General features: G+C 43.9%; 1 protein-coding gene across 2 annotated transcripts in view; it reads right to left on the bottom strand.

The window, feature by feature from the left end:
- Positions 1-26,410, bottom strand: part of PDGFRB (platelet derived growth factor receptor beta) — a 162,456-nt gene that overhangs the window by 21,747 nt on the left and 114,299 nt on the right. For both annotated transcript variants that reach the window (XM_077326586.1, XM_077326587.1), the window contains 5 exons: positions 22,241-22,351; positions 16,527-16,680; positions 9,911-10,077; positions 9,460-9,569; positions 6,454-6,576 (listed from right to left, as the gene is read on the bottom strand). In XM_077326586.1, the coding sequence (XP_077182701.1) occupies positions 6,454-6,576; positions 9,460-9,569; positions 9,911-10,077; positions 16,527-16,680; positions 22,241-22,351 (665 nt within the window). The remainder of the gene's footprint in view (positions 1-6,453; positions 6,577-9,459; positions 9,570-9,910; positions 10,078-16,526; positions 16,681-22,240; positions 22,352-26,410) is intronic.

Below are 26,410 nucleotides of genomic sequence, written 5' to 3'. Positions count from 1 at the left end.
TTAATTCAGATGACCATCAGGTATACTACTGTGGACAAGAATCTCGCAGAAGAAATGGAGTAGCTTTCATAATCAATAAGAGAGAAAGAAAAGCAGTCTTGGGATACAATCCCCAAAATGACAGAATGATCTCAGTTCGAATCCAAGGCAAACCATTCAACATCACAGTGATCCAGGTCTATGCCCCAACCACTGCTGCTGAAGAGGATGAAGTTGATCAGTTCTATGAAGCCCTACAACACCTTCTAGAAGCAACGCCAAAAAATGATGTGCTTATCATCATGGGGGATTGGAATGCTAAAGTAGGAAGCCAAAAGATAACTGGGATAACAGGCAAGTTTGGCCTTGGAGTACAAAATGAAGCAGGGCACAGGCTGGTAGAATTTTGTCAAGAGAATACAATGGTCATAGCAAACACTCTTTTCCAACAACCCAAGAGACGACTCTACACATGGACATCACCAGACGGTCAACACAGAAATCAGATTGACTATGTGCTCTGCAGCCAAAGATGGAAAAGTTCTATCCAGTCAATAAAAACAAGACCAGGAGCTGATTGTGGTTCAGATCATGAGCTTCTTGTTGCAAAATTTAGGCTTAAATTGAAGAAAGTAGGGAAAAGCACTAGGCCACTCAGGTATGAACTAAATCATATCCCCGACGAATACACAGTAGAGGTGACAAATAGATTTAAGGAATTAGATCTGATAGACAGAGTGCCTGAAGAACTATGGATGGAGGTTCGCAACATTGTACAAGAGGTAGCAACTAAAACCATCCCAAAGAAAAAGAAATGCAAGAAATCAAAATGGCTGTCTGAGGAAGCTTTACAAATAGCTAAGGAGAGAAGGGAAGTGAAAGGCAAGGGAGAAAGAGAAAGATACACCCAATTTAATGCAGAATTCCAGAGAAAAGCTAGAAGAGATAAGAATGCCTTCTTAAATGAACAGTGCAAATAAATAGAAGAAAACAATAGAACGGGGAGGACCAGAGATCTTTTCAAGAAAATTGGAGATATGAAGAGAACGTTTCATGCAAAGTTGGGTATGATAAAGGACCAAAATGGTAGGGACCTCACAGAAGCAGAAGAGATTAAACAAAGGTGGCAAAATTATACAGAACAACTATACAAGAGAGAGCTTAACATCCCTGATGACCACAGTGGGGTAGTTACTGACCTGGAGCCAGACATCCTGGAATGTGAAGTCAAATGGGCCTTGGGAAGTCTGAGCAACAATAAAGCTAGTGGTGGTGACAGCATTCCAGTTGAACTATTCAAAACCTTAAAGGACGATGCAGTAAAAGTGCTACACTCAATATGCCAGCAAATTTGGAACACTCAACAATGGCCACAGGATTGGAAAAGGTCAGTTTACATTCCAATCCCAAAGAAGGGAAATGCCAAAGAATGTTCAAACTACCGCACCATTGCACTAATTTCTCATGCTAGCAAAGTTATGCTCAAAATCCTACAAGCTAGGCTCCAGCAATATGTGGACCGAGAACTTCCGGAAGTACAGGCAGGATTTCGAAGAGGCAGAGGAACTAGAGATCAAATTGCCAACATACGCTGGATCATGGAGAAAGCTAGGGAGTACCAGAAGAACGTCTACTTCTGCTTCATTGACTATGCTAAAGCCTTTGATTGTGTGGAGCACAACAAATTGTGGCAAGTTCTTAAAGAGATGGGAATACCAGAGCATCTTATTTGTCTCTTGAGAAATTTATATGCAGGTCAAGAAGCAACAGTGAGAACTGAACATGGAATCACTGACTTGTTCAAAATTGAGAAAGGAGTTCGGCAAGGCTGTATACTGTCGCCTTGCCTATTTAACTTGTATGCAGAGCACATCATGAGAAATGCGGGATTAGAGGAGTCACAAATTGGGATCAAGATTGCAGGGAGAAATATCAACAACCTCAGATATGCAGATGATACCACTCTAAAGGCAGAAAGTGAAGAGGAACTAAAGAGCCTGTTGATGCGGGTGAAGGAGGAGAGTGCAAAGGTTGGCTTGAAACTCAACATCAAGAAAACAAAGATCATGGCATCTGGCCCTCTCAATTCCTGGCAAATAGATGGGGAAGAAATGGAGATAGTGATAGATTTTATTTTCCTGGGCTCTAAGATCACTGCAGATGGGGACTGCAGGAAAGAAATTAAAAGACGCTTGCTCCTGGGGAGGAAAGCTATGGCAAATCTAGACAGCATCCTAAAAAGCAGAGACATCACCCTGCCAACTAAAGTGCGTTCAGTCAAGGCTATGGTCTTCCCAGTTGCAATGTATGGCTGCGAAAGTTGGACCATAAGGAAGTCAAAGAATTGAGGCTTTTGAACTCTGGTGCTGGAGAAGACTCTTGCGAGTCCCTTGGACTGCAAGGCGAACAAACCGGTCAGTACTAGAGGAGATCAGCCCTGACTGCTCCTTAGAAGGCCACATCCTGAAGATGAAACTCAAATACTTTGGCCACCTCATGAGAAGGAAGGACTCCCTGGAGAAGAGCCTAATGCTGGGAGCAATCGAGGGCAAAAGAAGAAGGGGACGACAGAGAATGAGGTGGCTGGATGGAGTCACTGAAGCAGTAAGTGCAAACTTAAATGGACCCCGGGGAATGATAGAGGACAGGAAGGCCTGGAGGATCATTGTCCATGGGGTCGCGATGGGTCAGACACGACTTCGCACATAACAACAAATAACTTTCAAGCATCCTCTAGGAATTATGCTTTCTTATGTTTCCCTTCAGCTTACTTTTAACTATCCCCCCCCCCCCAATTTTGTAAAGTTCCCTCTTCTGAAATCAAACATTAGAGTATTGTATTTTAGAAGTAAATTTTCATTGACCTTAATAGTATTTTGTTCACTGTTCCCAACTGGTATAACAACCTCTACATCTCCCACCAGATCTTAAAACATTCTCAGAACTATGTCCAAGATTACTACCCTGCTGGTTGGTTCTATGACCAACTGTTCCAGTGCACAATCATTTCTGAGTACATTTAAATATCTTGGAATCACTTACAGTGAGATCCTAAACTGGAATGCCCACCTTGCAACTATAAAGGCCTCTGGTCTAAAAATCATTGGAGCCATTCTGAGATTTTATTACACCAGGGGAGGGTTTCTAGTGGATCCAGCTCTAAAGCTCTTTGCAGCCAAGGTCATTCCTCACCTACTATATGGCATTGACATCTGGGGCTGAAAAGAACAAATAACCAACAGATTGGAGCCCATTAAGAACTTTTTTTTCAGACGTATCCTGGCTCTTCCAAAAGAGTCTCCCGCAGCCCTGATGAGGGCAGAGCCCTGATGAGGGCACTTAAAGCCCGTGCCCACTTAGCTATTCTGAAATCTTGGAAGAAAGACACAACAACCAAATCAGATTCTTTAAGCCATCAAAGTTTTAAGCTCTTATTGAGCAAAGACAGGACTCGGTCTGACTTCTTTAGCTCCACTCTTTCACGCTATACCATACCAGATGACTTACTGCATATATCAGCCAATATCTCTGATGTACGTGATTGGGTGCTCAAAGCTGATTCATTGATTGATCACTTTTCAATTCTGCTATCACAATCAGACCCATGGTATAAAACAATTTAAAAAGACCACTCTAGAGCATCATATTTAGTAAACATAACAATACGCAATCTTAGAATCGCCCTAACATCTTTGTGGTTTGAAACGATGCCATCAGCCATGTTCTTTGGACGATATCTCCAAATACCCACAGCCCAACGCCTGTGTATATGTGGAAATTCATCTGTGGAGGACCTGCCCCACTATGTTTTGGCTTGTCCCCTGTACTCTGAACTCAGGGGCAAATTCCTTGCCAAGTTACTACCAAACTCACACCCCACTTCTGATTTTGATAAAGTCGCCTATCTGTTATCAGATGTCGACCCCTATATTTCATATAGGGTGGCTGCCAGGAAGATCTGAGCCAAAGCTGTTTTACAGGTGTCCCCACCTTGATACACTGTGTTTCTTTTAAATTGTAACTCATTAGCCCTCGTCTACAATTTTATGTACGTAATATTGGAGAAATATTGTTTTATCCATATTTATACCATATTGTTTTTAATTATGTTTTGTAATGGCTTTTGGCTAAACACAATAAATGTTATCATATCATTTCTGATATCTAGAAATTTCATTTCTAGAGCATGATTCAAACACATATTAACCCAATCAATGTGATGACAATTGAAGTCTCCCAGTACAATAACATTATCTGAATTATTCCCTTCTCCAACGCAAGACTGAAGATTTGAATAGGTAGGTTTCCTACTTTTAAGTAACCTTTAGGGCCCAGTATTGGTGTTAAGAGCCAGTTTGGTGCAGTGGTTAGGAGTGTGGACTTCTAATCTGGTGAGCCAGGGTTGATTCCCTGCTCCTCCACATGCATCTGGCTGGATGACCTTGGACTCACCATAGCACTGTTCTGACCGAGCAGTAATATCAGGGCTCTCTCAGCCTCACCTACCTCACAGGATATCTGTGGGGAGGGAAAACGGAAGGCGGGTAGAGAAAAGTGGCATATAAGAATCAACTCTTCTTCTCTTCTTCTATTTCCATGCACATGCTTTGTTGGGCCATCTTTAAACAGCCCCGTGGTGCAGAGCGCCACGGACTGAATAAAGCAGTAAGGGCACTGTGGGGGGAGTTAGGGTGGGCCCTGTCCAGGATAAAAACTCGGAGGGGCCAATCAGGAGCCGCGAAGCGGCTCCTGATTGGCCCCTCCAAGTGTCCATCCCGCCCGAAGCAGGCAATGGGGAGCCGCGCATAGCGCGGCTCCCCATTGCATGCTTCACCCGCACAGCCACAGGTGAGCGGTCGGCCGCGCCGCCTTCTCCCGGCCGCCTGCCGGGAGAAGGCTTCGGAGAGCCTCAGGGCGTGGGTGGGCCTGGCCGCCTTCTCCCGGCTGGCGGAGCGGCTTCGCGGCGTCTACGACGCTGCGAGGCCACTCTGCCAGCCGAGAGAAGGCTTGGGAGAGCCTCGGGGCGTGGGTGGGCCTGGCCGCCTTCTCTCGCCTTCGCAGCCGAGGAGGCCCCGCCGCCGCTGCCTGCCGCCGCTCGCCGCTCCGCCTCAGTCCGCCAAAACTCCAGGACTCCTGCCACTCGCCAGCGGCTCGCAAGCCGCTCCAGGTAGTCCCCCACCCCCCATACCCACTCTCACTGCTAGCGCCCATTGCATTTCAAAGTGCAATGGGCTTTTTTACTAGTATCATATATAATTTGAAAAAAACTTTCTTCCATTATAAGATGCTGTGCTTGAAATTCACAATTTTAAAAGTGAGTCTCTGGCAATGTATAAAATGGCCCTTGGCCATTTGCCAATGATCAAGCAAGACTAGATTCATGAAGTCCAACTAGGGAATTTTACCACTTACTCCACCTTTTAAAAAAGGCAAGAAGGTACTGAAGAAAAACAAAGTCAAGTAACCACAAACATTTCCAGTGAAAGAGGATCCTGCATGTTGATGCTCTCTGGCCAGTAAGCAATGATAACAGCAGAAAGCACTTCCTCAGACCTTTCACCCCACAGATATTCAAGATCAGATCAAAAATCCCTTTCAGAGATTGTAATTGTGCTGAACTTACCACACAGTGTTATGTGATATGCAAAATCACATGTTAATAGTTATATCTGATGGAACCCTTTTCTTGAATGTCTTATGAATAGTTTCATTGTACCAATAATCTTTTTTTGTTTGGCTGACTTTTAAAGATCTATTGAACCAGGCATGTGCACTTTCTTCTGAGCATGTGCACTTTCTACTTTGAGCATGCTCAGAAGAAACTAAGAGGGTAGCATTTATGTTTCTCTCATTGACCAATTATGTATGGGGTGAACTACCTGAGCTGGCGGCAATAGCTCTCCCAGGCACTGCCAAGCCCTGGTCCGACCCAGGCCCTCAGAAGGTCTGTAGTAAGTGAATGCAGATTCTTCGTTCCCAGAGCTGCTGCAGGCACCGGTGAGGGCCAGGTTGGGCTGGCCTCATTCATAATCGGAGGAGCTGGGCCAATGTAAGGCATTCCTGCAGGGACGCCTCTCACCCCTGTCAGCTCAGAGGAGCCGCAGATATGAACAGGGCATCCCCCCCCCCTGAGCGCACCCGGTCCTTTCGGCCCTGTGTTGTACACGTGCGACCCTTATGGCAGGGCAGACAGCGTAAGCCAGGGGAACAGTGGGGCATCCCACCCTGCCATAACGGAACGGCGGTAGCCTGGCATAGCTGCCACTGTGCATAATCGGTCATTGAGTGCAGACCACATAAAACAAACCCTCATATATTTTTCAAGATTTAGATTAAAATCCCCTATTTATGGGAACTTGGCTTACTCTTGATGCATAGTGTATATACAGTTCCTGTTCTCAAATACAGCACACAAAATCCTTCCTCTGTAGGCAAAGTAACATCAAATTGAGGCCAGGTAATTTTATTACTTACATTGCCTTTGGAGATGTAATTTGAATCCCGCATGATATCTCTAGCTAGGCCAAAGTCACAGATCTTTACCAACTTCCCCTCACAGATCAGCACATTTCTTGCAGCCAGGTCCCGATGCACACACTGTAAGACAGGGAAGAGACATGCTGTATCACAGTATGCGTGCGTATGATTGTTTATTACTCAAACAATAAAACAGCAGCCAAACTTCCTCAAACCAAGCCACACCAAAGGGAATATGTATGAAAATGTAATGAGAGCACTGAGGGTATATGCAAAGAATCATAGAGTTGGAAGGGGCCAAAAGGCCACTTAGTCCAACCCCCTGCTCAGTGCAGGGTCAGCCTAAAGCATCCATAAGTATCTCTCCAGCCACTGCTTGAAGACTGCCAGTGAAGGGGAGCTTACCATCTCTTTAGGCAGTTGATTCTACTGCTGAACTACTCTGACTGTGAAATTCCCCTACCCCAATGCCTAGCTAGTATCATTCTACACATACTTCAAACACATTACTACCGGTCCTTCCTCAGCTGCCATCAGGAACCTTTCCCTACCGGTCAATGCTTGACAATTTTACTGAGGCCCGGGGGGGGGGGGTAGTCTTTTGCTGAGGGACGTCGCCACTGGCTGAACTCTTGCTCCACAGCAGCTGCGCAGAGTCACGCCGACGGGGATCCCCAGCCATGGCCACTGCTGGAAAGCACCAAAGGTGAGCCGGTGGCAAAGTGACAGGGCAGCCCCCCGAGGCAGCAGTCGGGGAGGAGGACGAGGAGGAGCCGCGGCCCGGTACCGAGTGATCTACGGACCAGTCCTGGTCCCCGAACTGGGGGTTGGGGACCACTGCTCTAAGTGACAACCTTTCAAATACCTAAAGACAGCAATCATGTCCCCTTACAGCCTCCTGGACAGAGTCTGCACTTACTTTGTTTATTCCATTGTCAATCCTGTTGAATTCAGATCTATTTGAACTTGGGTCTTCCTCTCCCTCCCCCTCCTCATTGAAACAGGAAAGTGGTTAGGGTAGTTCAGAAGGAGGGGGGCAAGCCTCTTTCTTTCTTTTCTTGAGGGGGGGGGAGAGGAGCCAAGCAAGGAGCCTCTTTCTTTTCTTGGAGTGGGGGGAGAGAGGATCGAAGAAGGCAGAGGAGGGAGAAAAAATCCAAGACAGACAGGAGAGAAATTAGGGGCTTCTCCTTTAAGGCAAGCTTGTCACATGGCCACCTTTGGCCAATCAGGGCATCTCTACCACAGAGGTTCAAAACAGCCTGCTTTCTCAATCCGAATCTTAAAATATTGTGGTTTAAAAGCACTCTAAGGTATTGCACAATAAAAGTAGGGTCACTCCGGATTAATCCTTCTTGCTGCAGAAGGAAAATTTTAATTGCCCAAAATCAAAATGGAAATCGCATTCTGTGTAGACGGCAGCCTGGAGAATGTTCTCCAGGCTGAACATTCCTAAGTCCTTCAGCCTCTCCACTTAGGGCTTTGGTCCCCAGGCCCTGGATCATTCTCGTCACTCTCCTTTGCACGCTCTCAGTTTTTTCCACATCCTTTTTGAAGCAAGTCCTTCAGAATCTAATTTTTAGGTTGGATTTTAACATTGTGTTTTTACTTGTGTGTTATTTTAAATTTGTTGTAAGCTGCCATGAGCTGGGAGTAGTGGGCTATAAGTAAACAAAAAACCAAACCCTGCATGTAGTACTCCAGGTGTGGTTTGTCCAATGTGGTATGCAGCAGGACTATGACATCTTGTGATTTTGATGTGATCCTTCTGTTGACACAGCCCAAGACTGCATTTGCCATAATTATCTGGGACTCTCCCAGGGAATGGGCTGGAACAACAAAGCACTTTTCCTGTGTCTGGGTGGAGTTCACTAGCAAGTCCATTAGTCAGTTTTCCATGTCTTATATGATGAACCATTGTAAGGTGTTTTTAAAGTCCCACATTTTCTTATTCTAGGGTTTTTTAGGGCTGGTAGCCAGGTTTTATTGATTTTCAGACTGTCATCTTTTTTGTTGTCCAGTATTATAGAATCAAATAAGATTCTATATTCACATTACTGCTGGTATCTCAGGTTATTTTAGTATTCAGTGCTTTTCATGTTCTTTTACTCTTGCAGTCCCAATCTGTACTTGTCCACAGCTGCATGGTAAACAGTAAACTCCAGTGGTGGTGGTGGTGGTGGTGTGTTTCTCGTCTTTTGTTGACTGTAGCATTTGTTGTATTTTGTATTGCAGTATTATATGAAGACTGCTTGATGGTATTTTTTCCTCAGTTTTCCCAACCCATCCATGATTGCCTTGATATATGGCAGAAATACTTTCTCTGTGGGGAGCTGTTTTTCCTCAGTTATTTTTTTCTCTTTGTTTTATAGCTCTTCTAATATCACTTTTGGAGTTGCCATTAGCTTGTAGTGTCCACTTTAGATGATTAAGTTAATTGCCAAGAAACTGAGTTTCACAGAACTGTTTTGCATGATCTATTAGCATTGATGATACCCCTTTTGTGGCAAGGATGGTGACTGGATTTTTTATGTAGATGCCTGTCTATGTGGGTACAGAAATTTTATTAATTCTTCTGCCAATGAAAGCTTAGAGATTTTTGCAGTCTCCCAACATTAGCTGTGAAAGAATCTGAAAGTTCTTGTAAGAGGCACTTAACATTTCATGATTAAATCCAGTCTGGCATAAACACCAAAATAACTTATAAGAATGCAATGATACACAGTCCAGCTTTACTGAATGCTTTGGTGCTGACCTGCTCACTGGGGTGGTTATATAAATATTGCTTAATCTGTTCTGAGGAAAAGGGATGTAGTCATGTCTAAAAGTGGGCAATAACTTGTGTAATAACACATAAATCAAAAATCTACCTATGCTTAATTAATTTGCTGTCTCCTGTTTCCATGTCTGTCTTGCTGTACAAACACACATAAAAGAAACAATTTCTATTTCTTTGTAGTGAATCATCCTTATATGTTATACAATTTTGAACACACACATGCTCACATTTTTGGATGCTAAGAACTCCATTCCATTGGCTACTTGGAAGCTAAATCCAACAAGGTCTGTGTAGCTGAGGAGAGGAGACTCATTTATCAAAGTCACTTTTTCAGGAGCTGGAACAAAGACACAAATTATGCTTATTAGCTGAACTCTTAATACATTTGCTAGACATAAAATTGGTCTATGCCCCATCTCTAACCCCAGAGGTCTAGATAGATTGTTAAATCTAAGGCGAACCCTAGATCAAAACACAGAACCCTAGATCAAAACACAGAAATCAAAACAGAAATCAAAACACAGAAATCAAAAGGCGAACCCTAGATCAAAACAGAGAAATCATTAGAAGCAACATCAAAAATAATATTAAAGTATTTTCTCCTCTGTGCAATGAAACCTTTAACAATGGGTCATGACTAGGTGTTCTTGCCTGCTGTGTCCTTGTGGCTTTCCTTACCTGATGGAGAATAACTGTCCAGCTCATAGGTAGCACCATAATTGGAGGAATCAATGTCCACATACTTGATTTCACCCTTCATGTTTGACATAGGCACATAATCCAGTGACTCATCCTTACTCATATCCATATAGCCCCCATCACTTTCTACAGTTAAGGAAGTATGGCTGCAAAGAGGAGAAAGGTGATTCAGACTATGCATTTGTCCTATGACATACAAGAGCATCCGGTAAAGAAGGTTGGCAGTATCTTGGTTTACAATGTCCAAAGGCAGATACAATTAGAGACAAACAGAAATGACAGTGAAAGTGAAGCTACTGATGTACAATTTCAAATCTATAGCTGTATATATCCTTATCCATTGTTCTTCTTAATATTTGTGAAACAGCCTGGGGGTGGAAAGAGTCTGGGGTGTCCAAGTTGGAATAGGGCCAATCAGGGTGCCCAGGTATGATGAACAAAGAGACACAGAGAGCCCTGCCAAACTGCAAACCAGCCCTGAGTACCTGCTATGGCTCCTGCTGCAAGGGAGAGAGAGACAGAGACAGAGACACAGAGAGAGACAGAGACACCGCCCAAACTGCAAACAGCCTTGATTCCCTGCTACAAACGAGCCCTGATGACCTCCTATGGCCCCTGTTGCGCAAAAGAGAGATCTGCGTCAGCCGGTGTCCCCTGAGTCCTATTGCATTCCTGGTTGCAATGGGCTTTCTTGCTAGTCTGTATTATATTTTGTCTCAAAATGGCCATATAGAAATCTAAGGTTCATAGAATAATAGAATCATAGAGCTGGAAGGGCCATCTAGTCCAACCCCCTGCTCAACGTAGGAGCATCCTAAAGCATCCAAGAAAAGTGTGTATCCAACCTTTGCTTGAAGACTGCCAGTGAGGGGGAGTTCACCACCTCTTTAGGCAGCCTATTCTACTGCTGAACTACTCTGTGAAAATGTTTTTCCTGATATCCAGCCTATATCGTTGTACTTGTAGTTTAAACCCATTACTGTACGTCCTTTCTTCTGCAGCCAATGGGAACAGCATCCTGCCCTCCTCCAAATGACAACCTTTCAAATACTTAAAGAGGGCTATCATGTCCCCTCTCAAGCTCCTTTTCTCCAGGCTGAACATTCCCAAGTCCCTCAACCTATCTTCATAGGGCTTGGTCCCTTGGCCCCAGATCATCCTCGTCACTCTCCTCTGTACCCTTTCAATTTTGACATAGGTAGTTGTATACCACCATATTGCTTAGAAATATAGATTCAGGTAGGTAGCCATGTTGGTCTGAAGCAGCAGAACAAAGTTTGAGTTCAGTGGTATCTTTAAGACAAAGATTTATTCTGGGAGGTGCACACAAAAGCTTTGACCTAGAATAAAACTTTTTTGGTCTTAAAGGTAACACTGTACTCAGGCTTTGTTCTGCTTAGAAACATAATGGATAACCTTTCAGTAGTGTTTCTGTTTTATCTTTGAAGACCATGCAAAAGATATTTTACCAAGCCATACAAAATCTGATTAGTATCTGCCATGCAACATGATAGAGAAGTAATTCTAAGTAATGGTGGCAGAGTGAACAAAACAAATTAGCCAAAATAATATGAAAGGAAATCAATGGTAAGCACCAACAATTAGATCGCAACTGGTTACTGATTTTTATTATTGTTATGTGATGATGTGACATTAATTTTAGTTTGGAAAAATGATTACTAAGATGGAACCACATCTGTAACCGCTCCGTGGGAGCGGTATAAATAAAATGGGGATGGGGAAGGGTGGCCATTGTCCTCTTCCCCCGGAGTGACAAGCGCGAAGCGCTTGCTGACTGAGCCTTCCGCAGGTCACTCTGGTGACAAGGCACCAATCGCCAGCAGTGCCACTGGCCCCAGACCTGACAAGTTGGGAGGCGCAAAGCGCTTCCCGACCCACCCACTGCCCGCCATGTGCCACGTTCTCCCCACCGCTGCCATTGGCAGCCGGCCTGCCAACAAGCCAGGTTGTCGGTGGATGCCGCAGGAGGGCAGGAAAGAAGCAGGGCCGGTGTAGCATCTTTCCCACCTCCCTGCCTTGGGTAGGGGGGGGAAGCCTCGGGGGGGCGGAGTGCCTTTCCCTGCCACCCGGCCAGAGAAGAGCTGGCGACCGTGGTGCTTGGCTGGCTGGGAACACCTGCAGCCTGGGGGGGGGGGGTGAGAAAGCATTCCCACTCAACCAGCACCGTGGTCGCTGGCACAGAGAGCCGGCGACCATGCTGCCCGGCTCGCTGGGAACGGCAGCTGCCTGGGGGGGGGGGGGGAGAAAGCCATTCCCAGCCGCGCCAGGCACCGGGCTCTCTGAGTCGGTGACTGCACTGCCCGGCCACCTGGGAACGGCTGCAGCCCGGGGGGGGTGGTGGTGGCTAGCGTCCGCTGTATTCCATTTACAGCTGGCTTAATTTCTAGTCAAAGTTATAAAATTACACTTGATGAGATCTGCAAAATGGCACTTGATATGGAGAAAGTTAGTAGAGGACAAACTTTCTTTCTCTTCCATAATGATAGAACTCAGGATCACTCAAAGGAAATGATTGGCAGTAGCTTAAGGATGGATAAATGAAAGCGCTTCTTCATGCTGTGTATAATTAATGTTATTCACTGTCAGATATAGCTTAGCTATTAGCTTAGTTGGCTATAAAATTCATAGATCTGTCAATGGCTGTTAACATAATTGAAAACCATACTTTCATATTCAGAGGCAATGAACCTTCAAATACTTGTTGCTTTGAATACCAGGCCAACAAGACAGGTAAGAGAGCCAGTTTGGTGTAGTGGTTAGGATTGTGGACTTCTAACCTGGCATGCCAGGTTCGATTCTGCGCTCCCCCACATGCAACCACCTGGGTGACCTTGGGCTCGCCACAGCACTGATAAAACTATTCTGACTGATATCAGGGCTCACCCACCCCACAGGGTGTCTGTTGTGGGGAGAGGAATGGGAAGGCGACTGTAAGACGCTTTGAGCCTCCTTCAAGTAGGGAAAAGCGGCATATAAGAACCAACTCTTCTTCTTCTTCTTCTAAGTTTTAGCCTCTGTGACCTGTTTATAGGCTATTTTGAGGTCTTTAGGTGGTCTGATTCCACAGTGCTCTTTTTTATTTTCTTACAGTTCTCTGAGACATGTAATAGTAATACTGTTTTGCAAATTTTCTTTTCAGAAAAACTAAACATTTAAGACCAAATTGTTATCATTTGGAAACTCAGACAGTGTGATAGTGTATCTTCAAGATCCAAAAATTGAGCATTTAAGATAATTTCTATATATGAGGGCTCATAGAACAAGAGTCAAGAGTACCTTTAGTGGCATAAGAATGGCAAAGCATAGAAACTGAAATTTTAAATTATTAGAGTTACAAATTCCATGTCAGGAACTTAGGTTTCAGTAGCATTGGCAAAACCATTCCTTAGACTTAATCCACATGACTCCAAAGAGCAGGCAAAGGATAAAAATTCTTTTATTGAAGGTATTCACCAAGCATGATAGATATCCCAAAGCATGGCAGTACGAAAAATTGACTGAGACACAGAGTAAGGATTCTAGCCAGCCTTTTACAGTGCTGGAACTACAAGCGGGAAAAAGGGGTTCACATCAAAAGTGCCTTTGAACTATTTAAGCATGAAATCTGGAGACATCCAGATTTTCCAGGATACCAGAAGGTATCCCTCTGACACTCAGAGTGTTCCCCTGGGAACCAAGTACGTTACTCCCCTATCCTTTCCTCTTCACCTCTTTGATAATTGGGGGAGGGATGGGATTTTTAGTCGCCATGTTAGTAGATTGATGTTTTAATGGGAATTTTAATGGGATTAGTTGTTGTGACCCACCTCGAGCCTATCGGGAGAGGTGGAAAATAAATCTAATAATAATAATAATAATAATAATAATAATAATAATAATAATAATAATAATAATAATATACTGATAAGGCAGAGCTCCCTGCAGTGAAGGGGAGCGGAAGTAGTTGGAGAGTTGACTGGCTGTAATTTACAAAGAAATACAAAGGATGGGGGAAGATTGAAGATTGAGCATAGTGAGAATGGGCACCTTCCCCCAAAAACAAGTCTCCCAGGCAATTCAGGAGACCCAGAAAGCATGTCATATGACATTCCATAATAGAAAGATTTTCATATATAATTTCATATATAATTGCAAAGAGACATTTAGATACTTTTAGAATTATTGCTGAGTCCTTCACACTTAGTATAGTTTTTATCCAATGTTTCTTGTCAACATAGATAGATCTCAATTTCTTCAAATATTCAGGCCATTTCCGCACAGTGGCCAAAATGGTGGGATGCTTCCCACCTGCAGTAGTATGATATTTAATCATGCTATCCCCACCCCTCCACACATTGCACTGGCATGTGATCCTGGCCAGGGTGAGGGGCGCTGTAGAAAGAGCCCAGCCAGAGAGCCAGCCTGCCTCCAGCTGTCTGCCATCCTCTGCCTCTGCTTGGGAGGTGGAAGGGGGGGGAGTGCCCAGCCCTCAGCCCCTTCCCTCCAGTGAGCCTGAGCTGCCATCGCTGCACCACACAAGCTGCTCGAACTGCGTGGCTTAGAGGGAAGGGGTTAAGGGCGGGGCACTCCCCCCTCCCCCCGCTGACCTTTCAATCTCCTCAGCAGAGGAGGTGGGCGGCTGGAGGCAGGCCAATTCTCCAGCTGGGATCTTTTCGTCCCCCCCTCCCCCCCAAGATCATACGCTGGACTGACATGGACTGGCGGTGCAGGAGGGAAAGAGAGCTGCGAACAGGACAGGGGTGTGTGGACCAAAAATGGGAAAGCTGTATGGGGGTAGGAATGCCAAAGTAAATTATGCTTTTTCTGATGACAGGGGGAGGGGGGGGAGTCTGCTGGCTTCAGTTGGCAGGTAATGGAGGGAGGAGGGCGGGGGCAGGGCGGGGGCTACAGCTTGTTTCCCCATCCAAACCTCTTTCCTGCTGTTTGCAGGAGGGTGGTTTGCTGGGGGATTGCACTTTTTTGGTCGGTGAATCCACTTTTTGGGATTCACCAACTCACGCTTTAAAATGGTGGATGTAGTGAGCAGTTTGCTGGCCAGACATGGGAGGTTGGCGACATCATGCGGAGCAGCCAGAATATAGTGTCTTTAGATGTTAAGCATGATGCTGAATTTATGGTGTGCAGAAAAACCCTCAGCTAAAGTGCCAGAGAAACATCAAACTATGGGTTTGGATATATCTCAAAATGGAAATAGCAAATAGTTATTAAATGTCTCAAATTGCCCACTGAACTTGCCCAGTTGGTATTTTATTTTTCCTGTAAATATCGGCCTGCGTATTGTTTGGGGGGTATTTACCACCAATTTTTTTTCTTGTTCAGATTAATTTTAAATATGGTTGGGAGACAGAATCATAAACTACATTTTTTTAAAAGACTTATGTTGCTATCATGTATAGCAGTTCTTTTAAATTCCTGTATTGTGCAGGGGGTTGGACTAGATGACCCTGGAGGTCCTGCCCAACTCCATGATTTTGTGATTCTATGACACAGAGATCAACATTACAGATCAGCATTCTCTATGGAATATTGATTAAAATGATAGCAGTGAAATTCCAGAAGGTTTCTCTGGGTTTCCAATTCCTACTTCTTCATACAGGTGACTCAATCTAATCACTACTCTTCCTGAGAATGAGACCCAGGCAGCTTTTAAAGTGTCCCTCCATGCTGCTGCCAAAACCCTTGCAATAAGCATTCTCAACAGAGAGCATGCACACACTCTGTTTAAAGCTTTTCCTGGCAATGTTTTTTTTCTTCCAGTAATCCCAATTTTGCAGAATATTAAAGTATCCATAGACTACTTTCATTTCTTAAAAAAATGAAACAGACAAAATGGGGAAAGTAAGCAATATTTGACCTTGCACACTGATGCAGGGGGAGGGGGGGACCAAAAACATTGCAAGAATGGCTACCCAACTGTAAATGCAGTTTAAAGAACTTTTACTTCCAGTTTCAGAAAGCTGACCAATAAGGAGGGACCAACCACATGACATAATGGCCTCCCCTTAGTTTTTATCATTGGTATGCAGAAAATATACTACACAAATCCCAAGAGAAAATTGGCGGGGAATAAATATGTGTTCAGGAACAGAGTTTGAAGTAAAGTGCTACAATGTTGACTATATTGAAAATCAAAAGTAAGCCATAGTCCTGTAATTTGTACAAACTACAATGGAAAGAACTGATACTTTTCATATCAATACCAAAAGAGTCAGTCAGCCTTAGATTTGTTTGTTTGTTTTGTTGTGGTCATAGTCAATTTATGAAGACTCCATAGGGTTTTCAAGTCAAGAAACTATCAGAGGAGGTTTGGAATTGCCTGCCTCTGTTGAACAATCATGGTCTTCCATCCAAGCACTCACCAGGGCTGACCATGCTTGGCTTCTGCTATCTGATGAGACTGAGCTAGCATGGGCCATCCAAGTAAAGACAAGCATAGATAAGTAGAACTGAAAAGTATACTAGGGAAATCCCAGCTCCATGCTGAAATTTTTGTCTTGTTTGTTTTTTAATGGACCAAAAGGATGTGAATAATGGCAAGATATGTATAACAAAGAGGAGGTTAATGCTCAAGTACCTCTGCACCCTATCTTCATTGACAGCATTCCCATACACCTCCACTTCCTGCTTGGCTTTTTCACTGTAGTATTGTAGGAAAGTATGCTTGTTTCTATGTAGGAAGTCCACCAGGTCTCCATAGCGACAGTACTCCGTTATGATATAAATAGGGCCTGTAGAAAAGAAGAGAAGAGCTGGCTTTTACACCTTGCTTTTTATTACCTGAAGGAGTCCCAAAGTGGCTTACAAACACTTCTCCCTTCCTCTCCCCAGAGCAGACACCCTGTGAGGTAGGTGGGGCTCAATCAGCTCTAAGAGAATTGATCTACAAGAACAGTTCTAAGAGAACTGTGACTAGCTCAAGGACACCCAGCTGGCTGCATGGGAGGAGTGGAACATCAAATCCAGTTCTCCAGTTTAGAATCTACTGCTGTTAACCAATATACCACTCTGGCTCTCAAAAGCGTATCTGCTCTGATCAATGGCACCTGAAAACAGGTTTCCTTGCTTATCATCATCATCATCATCATCATCATCATCATCATCATCAATTTGATTTTTATACCACTGCCCCTATAACTGGCTTGCGACAGTTAACACAATAGGAGCATCCATACAATTTAAAATCCCCATAAAATGATTTAAAACAGTTTACTCATATGGCAATGGCAATAGGGGCAACCTAATATAGCCATCCCCACTATCCTGGGCATCAGTCAGTGTAGGTGAAATAATAACTGAAGCAGAACATAAGATGAATAAAACCGGCTAGAGGATGAAATTAGGCTCCTCAATAGTCTAGCACTGCCATTCAAAATGGCCTTCGGGGGGAGGGGGACCCAATCAAAAACCCCAGGGCTCCCACCCGGCATCAACAAATGCCGGGTGGAAGAACTCTGTTTTGCAGATCCTGTGGAACTCAGAGAGTCCCGACAGGGCCTGCAGCTTATCCAGGAGCTCATTCCACCAGGTAGGGGCTAGGACCAAAAAGGCTCTGGCCCTGGTCGAGGCCAGGTGGGCCTCCCGAGGCCCCAGGACCTTCAGCAGATTCGTACCCGTATGGTCTAGTTTTCATTGACAGTAATTTTCATCACAAGTGGGGACTCAAATGGTTGAATACTCTTCTAACAGGGGAAGAAATTCTCAGTATGTACACAACTGCATGTCAGGAAGAAAGCTAGGGAAGAACCTCATTCTTTGGCATTCTGTTTTCTGTTCTCGGCCCATATCTTTACTTTCTGAACTGACAACTACATTGCTGTGTCTCCCTTTGTCCCCAGTTCTCATTATTAAAAATCAAATCTAACATTGTTGTTAAGTAATATTATTGTCAAGTTCATTCCTGCCACATGTTATCATGATAAATGCATTTTTTATGATGTAGAAACAAATGTTCTGGTGCATTGGAGGGCTGGAGCAAAACAGAAATTACTACATGATGTCCGTATGTCCTGCCCCATCCCTGCCCTCGTGACAGACACTGACTCACCCAGGATGAAGGAGGAAGTGGGGTGCTGAAGACAGGCAGAAATGGAAGCACAAGCAAGGCTCAGCGCTAGGTTTGGTCAGCCACTGCCATCCTCCTTCCTCCTGCGTCTGTGCAAGGTTGCATCCTAGGGCCGCGGTCTCCTTTTCTCAGCTTCAGGCTGGAATGAAGAAGGCAGCCACAGGAGATGGAGCTGAGCAACCGGGCTCAGTGGCAGCTGTGGCCAGCTGTCAACACACACACTGGGTGACAATCTGATTTTTGCAATATTTTTTGGTAAAAGAGTACATGTGGATGTAAAACCCTCTTCTAACAATAGTGGTGCAAAGTTGGAGGATCTACCACAGAAATCTTGTTTGTTCAAAAAATTGTTGTTGTTGTTAGTTATGAAGTCTTGTCCGACCCATCATGACCCCAGGGACAATGATCCTCCAGGCCTTCCTGTCCTCTACCATTCCCCGGAGCCCATTTAAGCTCACACTGACTACTTCAGTGACTCCATCGAACCACCTCATTCTCTGTCGTCCCCTTTTTCTATTGCCCTCAATCACTCCCAGCATTAGGCTCTTCTCCAGGGAGTCCTTCCTTTTCATGAGGTGGCCAAAGTATTTGAGTTTCATCTTCAGGATCTGGCTGATCTCCTCGAGGACTGATGGATTTGTTCGCCTTGCAGTCCAAGGGACTCGCAAGAGTCTTCTCCAGCACCAGAGTTCAAAAGCCTCAATTCTTTGATGCTCGGCCTTCCTTATGGTCCAACTTTCACTGCCATACATTGCAACTTGGAAGACCATAGCCTTGACTAAACGCACTTTTGTTGGCAGGGTGATGTCTCTGCTTTTTAGGATGCTGTCTAGATTTGCCATAGCTTTCCTCCCCAGGAGCAAGCGTCTTTTAATTTCTTTGCTGCAGTCCCCATCTGCAGTGATCTTGGAGCCCAGGAAAATAAAATCTGTCACTATTTCCATTTCTTCCCCATCTATTTGTCAGGAATAGAGAGGGCTGGATGCCATGATCTTTGTTTTCTTGATGTTGAGTTTCAAGCCAACTTTTGCACTCTCGACCTTCACCTGGATCAAGAGGCTCTTTAGTTCCTCTTCGCTTTCTGCCATTAGAGTTGTTGAAGATGAAACTCAACAACCTCTGCATATCTGAGGTTGTTATTTCTCCCTGCAATCTTAATCCCAATTTGTGATTTATTTAACCCCACATTTGTCATGATGTGCTTTGCATATAAGTTAAATAGGCCTTGCCAAATTCCTTTCTCAATTTTGAACCAATCAGTGATTCTACACCTGGTTCTCACTGTTGCTTCTTGACTTGCATATAAATTTCTCAAGAGACAGATAAGATGCTCTGATATTTCCATCTCTTTAAGAACTTGCCACAATTTGTTGTGCTCCACACAATCAAAGGCTTTAGCATAGTCAATGAAGCAGAAGTAGATGTTCTTCTGGAACTCCCTAGCTTTCTCCATGATCCAGCATATATTGGCAATTTGATCTCTAATTCCTCTGCCTCTTTGAAATCCTGCCTTTACTTCTGGAAGTTCTCGGTCCACATATTGCTAGAGCCTAGCTTGTAGGATTTTGAGCATAACTTTGCTAGCATGAGAAATGAGTGCAATGGCAATCAGGGATGTTAATTTCGCACTTGTATAGTTCTTCTGCAGAATTTTGCCACCTTTTTAAATCTCTTCTGCTTCTGTGAGGTCCCTACCATTTTGGTCCCTTATCATACCCCTCTTTGCATGAAATGTTCTCTTCACATCTCCAATTTTCTTGAACAGATCTCTGCTCCTCCCCATTCTATTGTTTTCTTCTGTTTGTTTGCACTGTTCATTTAAGAAGGCATTCTTATCTCTTCTAGCTATTCTCTGGAATTTTGCATTAAGTTGGATTTATCTTTCTCTTTCTCCCTTGCCTTTCACTTCCCTTCTCTCCTTAGCTATTCCTAAAGCTTCCTCAGATAGCCATTTTGATTTCTTGCATTTCTTTTTCTTTGGGATGGTTTTAGTTGCTACCTCTTGTACAATGTTGCGAACCTCCGTCCATAGTTCTTCAGGCACTCTGTCTATCAGATCTAATTCCTTAAATCTATTTGTCACCTCTACTGTTCAAAAAATAATTTGGGGGCTAATCTGAAAATATTATACACTTGATTGATAGGAACCAGTAACTAATCAATAGAAAGCACTGTGAGTTGTGCATCTTCCCCATTAGTCCCTTTGTGCCGCTTGTACAGTGCTGTGGGACACACATGGTATAATAGCTACATAGACCAATGTGCTGTAGGGAGGAGGAGAAAGGGGATATTACCCTTCCTTCATCTTCTGACATGAAAGCTGCACTGACATAAAAGGGAAGATTGTTGCCTTCTTCCCCCTCCTCATTGCACTCAGTCACTTTCAGGGCTATTTCTTCATGTAGGTCCCAAGCCTTCAGGAATCACCTTATATGGGGTCAGGAAGGACTTGGGGGGAGAGAAAAGCTAGAAAGATCTGCTATCTTTGTTTGAGTGGATTGCTGGGTCCAACCCATAGTTGGCAGACATGAGATTATGTGGCATTTTGAGTCGCTGCAGCAACCCAAAACTATTTCCAATGTTGTAGCAGTAGTGCCAGCCACCAGGACCAAAAGGGGAGGAGGTGAAGATAAGGATTGGGGAAAAAGAGTTTAAGGGGAGATGAGAAAAATATATGAGGATTATGTATTAACATTGCAGAACATTTATTAGATTATCATATGTTAACCACTCCCAAGATAAATATTGTTGGAGAGGATGTGGGCAACTAGGAACCTATCTTCACATGTGGTGGGAATGCCCTATAATTAAGAGACTAGGGCAAAGCCCTTTGAATTCAGGAACACAGCAGGCTCTAGATTGGAGGGTTGTGGTGGAAGAACTCTATGGATGGCCTCTCCCTCCCCCACCAGGACCTGGAAAGGCTGCAGACTGCAGGGAACTCACCGCCAGGAGCAGCTCTCATGCGGCAGGGGTCTGCAGCTTCCAAGCCTCAGAGGGAAGTGGAAGGAGGAGGGGGTGGTCAGGGATAGGGGATGGACGGCAAGGACAGACAGGAAAGACAGTTGGAGGAGGAGGCACTCAGGGGTGGGACAGCCGCTCTGAGTAGGTATTGTGCTAAGTGGCACTTGAGACCAACTCCTCCTCCAAGCCCTTACCAGAAATATTAAGTGGAACAGATTCTGGAGTAATATATTCAATTAAATTTAAACTATAACAAAGGAAAAACTAAGCCACTTTTGCTCTTCTTAATTTGTATGAAAAACAGAATGCATGTTGTAATTACAAGACTTTAACAAATTTCATGTTGGTAGCGGCTAGAATGGTAATTGTATGTAATTAGGAAAATGCCAATAAACTGAGTATAGAAAATTGGTGGAACAAATTGAAACAATTTATAATATTAGAAAAAAATAACTAGTAATATTCAAACTATTAGAGGGACTCAAAACAGGGAAGATTTTTACTTTACATGAAAACCTCTACTCAACTCTCTGATAGCAATACATGGAAAATGGTGATGTAAATATGCAGTTCTATGATGGATTCATGTTTCTCCTCTCTTCCTTCTCCCCACCTTAGTGCTGTGTTTAGTGCTCCTGTTGTTTGTAATGTGGTTCTTGTGATGGGTTTTGTCTTGTCTTAATTTTAAAAAATTAAAAAATAAAAATGTTTCAGAAGAAAGTTGGCAGCCAAAGAAAGTTGCCAGTCCTTGCACTTCTGCATTCATAGAATGATAAGAGGATTAGAATATGCACGGACTATGCATTGTCTCTGAGGAACCACATTGCTTCCACAACACCATCCCCCCATATGTCCTCTTGTGAGACATCACTTCAATGCTGAAAGCTTGGGAAAGGAAACTGTGGCTTCAAACACATTGCTGTCATGAAAGTAAAATGGCTTTATATTCAATAAGTGACAGGGGGAGCAATCATTCTGGAGGGCTGTTTGGAGTACACTAGTGGGCACAGCATGGTACTTTTCTCATTTATGCAAATGAGTCAGAGAACCGGCAGGTTGCCTTCCTCTTTAGGAAACAACCACATGAATAAACAGGAACGGTATATTAACTTATGGAGCAAAAATGTATGGCAGACTTTCCCTATCAGCCACAGTGACAATGAACTCTAGGCAAGGTACAAATGGTCAAAGGCAGCAAGAGCAGGAATCAGGCAAAAACACAGAGGTATTGTCTGGTAAAGGGAATGCAATGAAACTTGTACCTCCTTTGGTGCAGGCTCCAAGCAAGTTGACAATGTTCAAATGAGGCCCAAGATGACTCATGATCTTCAGTTCTGACATCAGTGCTTGCTTCTCACTGCTTCTGGCAGTAGCTGTTAACATGAATGAATCAAATTATGAAATACAGAACAAAAACACTTTGAGTACAAAAAGGGGAATAAGCCAAATAGATCCATGGTTTTGAGGGCAGCATTAACCTCAGAAAAGGAGACTATTGGTAGTTACTTAGGTAACTACTTCCTGCCTAACATCCACTTATTGGATTACACCTCAAGCAGCCACCACCAAAAACATTTCCATGTGGGAGAATTCCACATTGGGGAGTGCAACATGTATAGCTGTTTTGTATGAAAAATCATGCATAACTAAATAGTATCTTATTTGAATTAAAGACAGGAAAGTCACCAGGGTGGGATGGGATAGCCCCAGAATTCCCTAAGGAATTCAAAAATTGGTGGGCCCTCTATTTGGCTGATTTATTTATATACACTGATTCCTCAGAAGATTACCTAAAGACTAGGAAATGGCTGTGGTGGTTCCCATGTATACAAAAATGTGAGGAGGGACGACCTAGCAAATTTGTTGTTGTTGTTCTGTGCGAAGTCGTGTCCGACCCATCGCGACCCCATGGACAATGATCCTGCAGGCCTTCCTGTCCTCTACCATTCCCCGGAGTCCATTTAAGTTTGCACCTACTGCTTCAGTGACTCCATCCAGCCACCTCATTCTCTGTCGTCCCCTTCTTCTTTTGCCCTCGATCGCTCCCAGCATTAGGCTCTTCTCCAGGGAGTCCTTCCTTCTCATGAGGTGGCCAAAGTATTTGAGTTTCATCTTCAGGATCTGGCCTTCTAAAGAGCAGTCAGGGTTGATCTCCTCTAGGACTGACCGGTTTGTTCGCCTTGCAGTCCAAGGGACTCGCAAGAGTCTTCTCCAGCACCAGAGTTCAAAAGCCTCAATTCTTTGATGCTCGGCCTTCCTTATGGTCCAACTTTCACAGCCATACATTGCAACTGGGAATACCATAGCCTTGACTAAACGCACTTTTGTTGGCAGGGTGATGTCTCTGCTTTTTAGGATGCTGTCTAGATTTGCCATAGCTTTCCTCCCCAGGAGCAAGCGTCTTTTAATTTCTTTGCTGCAGTCCCCATCTGCAGTGATCTTGGAGCCCAGGAAAATAAAATCTGTCACTATCTCCATTACTTCCCCATCTATTTGCCAGGAATTGAGAGGGCCGGATGCCATGATCTTTGTTTTATTGATGTTGAGTTTCAAGCCAACTTTTGCACTCTCCTCCTTCACCCGCATCAACAGGCTCTTTAGTTCCTCTTCACTTTCTGCCATTAGAGTGGTATCATCTGCATATCTGAGGTTGTTGATATTTCTCCCTGCAATCTTGATCCCAATTTGTGACTCCTCTAATCCCGCATTTCTCATGATGTGCTCTGCATACAAGTTAAATAGACAAGGCGACAGTATACAGCCTTGCCGAACTCCTTTCTCAATTTTGAACCAGTCAGTGATTCCGTGTTCAATTCTCACTGTTGCTTCTTGACCTGCATATAAATTTCTCAAGAGACAAATAAGATGCTCTGGTATTCCCATCTCTTTAAGAACTTGCCACAATTTGTTGTGCTCCACACAATCAAAGGCTTTAGCATAGTCAATGAAGCAGAAGTAGACGTTCTTCTGGTACTCCCTAGCTTTCTCCATGATCCAGCGTATGATGGCAATTTGATCTCTAGTTCCTCTGCCTCTTCGAAATCCTGCCTGTACTTCTGGAAGTTCTCGGTCTACATATTGCTGGAGCCTAGCTTGTAGGATTTTGAGCATAACTTTGCTAGCATGAGAAATTAGTGCAATGGTGCGGTAGTTTGAACATTCTTTGGCATTGCCCTTCTTTGGGATCGGAATGTAAACTGACCTTTTCCAATCCTGTGGCCATTGTTGAGTTTTCCAAATTTGCTGGCATATTGAGTGTAGCACTTTTACTGCATCGTCCTTTAAGATTTTGAATAGTTCAACTGGAATGCTGTCACCACCACTAGCTTTATTGTTGCTCAGACTTCCTAAGGCCCATTTGACTTCACATTCCAGGATGTCTGGCTCCAGGTCAGTAACTACCCCACTGTGGTCATCAGGGATGTTAAGCTCACTCTTGTATAGCCTAGCAAATTATAAGCCAATAAATCTATCACCTGTAAATTTTGTACAAGATTAGTAAGATTGAAGTAATGGTTAGAGAAAGAAAAGATAATCATAGATGAACAAACTGGTTTTAGAGAAGGAAGAGGGATACTCAAAGACCATTTCCACATGGAGGTGTAAAACATGTGCCGCCCCCTGCTTGCAAACACGTGATAGGAAACCGTGTGTTTGCACACTTCCTAATGGGAGACCTCTCCCACATTATCCCACTGCCTCGTCATGGCTTTTCCCTTCATGATGAGGTGGTGGAGAAGCCTAAAGCATGGACAACCTGCACTTCTTCCCCCGCTCCTCAGACTGTCAATCAGCACAAGCCACTGATCCTTTCACAGCAGTTATTTTGGGGACTCAAACTTCCCTCCCCTCCGAATCCCGAAATTAATTTTAAAAAATGCACTTCTCCATTGCTATGGGGAAATGCCACAACTGAAAACATTTTTTTTTTAACTTTCACTTCCGTGCTGCTACGGGATCACACCACAATAAAATATTTTCTTAGATCCCTTTTCAGGATACTTGTCTCTTTTTCTGTTTGGGTAGATGTGTTATAGGCTGGCCATGGTAACTGGACACCCATTATTGTGTTCACAATAAATATTAAAAAAAAAGCATGGACTGCAAGCTAATAGAGAGACATGCACCCCTTCTTTCCCTGTTCATACGCCACCACTGGAAAACACAAACAAGAATGTGTTTTAGATGCCCAATCCCAATATTACTATGAACACTAAGGAGAACATTTAATTTGTACTGAGGGCACATTGATTTGCAGTCCTGTGGCTATGCAGACTGCACCATTAAAAAAAAATCAGAAACAGGGAGGGGAAGGCAGGTATGAGGGCGGCCACAACACTAGCAAGACTGTCATGCATTTCTCCTTCAGATAGGCTTGCCCCTGTTTGTGCCCTGATTTGTAGCACGGAGAGGGAAATCATTTTTTTTCCAGATTTCCTTAATGATGGATCAAACCAGATGAAAACTCGTGCCAAATCCTGCACAGTGGCAGGTTGCTGTTGACGTCATGAGGAAGCAGCATTAAAACCTATGAACAACGAGAGGCCAGGCAGGGGCAAATTCCTCATATCGAAATGGTCAAACACTGTCTCACCCTAAGGTAAAGGTAAAGGTATCCCCTGTGCAAGCACCGATTCATGTCTGACTCTTGGGGTGACGCCCTCCAGTGTTTTCATGGCAGACTCAATATGGGGTGGTTTGCCAGTGCCTTCCCCAGTCATTACCGTTTACCGCCCAGCAGCAAGCTGGGTACTCATTTTACCAACCTCGGAAGGATGGAAGGCTGAGTCAACCTTGAGCCAGCTGCTGGATTGAACTCCCAGCCTCATGGGCAAAGCTCCCAAACAACATTTCTGCTGCCTTACCACTCTGTGCCACAAGAGGCTCAAAAAAACAACAATAACAACAGCATCACCCTACAACACCTAATTGAGAAATACGCCTGAAACAGACGCCTCGTTATACGCTGCCTTTGTGGACCTCAAGGTTGCATTTAATTCCATCTCAAGGTCCCAACTTTGGGCAAAACTAGAAAACTTGAATAGAAAAAATGTTATTAGTCATGATACACGCCCTTCAATGACAGACTTCATTAAGTATAAGATATACCAAACAAGAACATCTCATGGAACTGATAGAAACCCTTGTGGGTGTTACACAGAGTTGCCTGCTTGTTCCCATGCTCTTCATCTCCTTTTTTAATTTTTTTTATTGTTTATTGTTATTATATAAAGTACAGAAAAGTGAAAGAGAAAAAAAGAAGGCGACCAGCTGATAGGTAGTTATTATAGCATAGTCTATACATCATCTATACAAATATACCTTACATAATATAGTCTGATATTATCTCAAGATATATGTAGTCAGTTCCCATTGCATATTAGTCCTAGCCTAGCAGTTACTGTAGTCTTTCTTAAGAAAGTCCAGGTAAT

This window comes from Paroedura picta, chromosome 3, assembly GCF_049243985.1.
Source record: "Paroedura picta isolate Pp20150507F chromosome 3, Ppicta_v3.0, whole genome shotgun sequence".
Taxonomy (NCBI): Eukaryota; Metazoa; Chordata; class Lepidosauria; order Squamata; family Gekkonidae; genus Paroedura; species Paroedura picta.
This window is presented reverse-complemented; position numbering and strand designations above follow the sequence as displayed.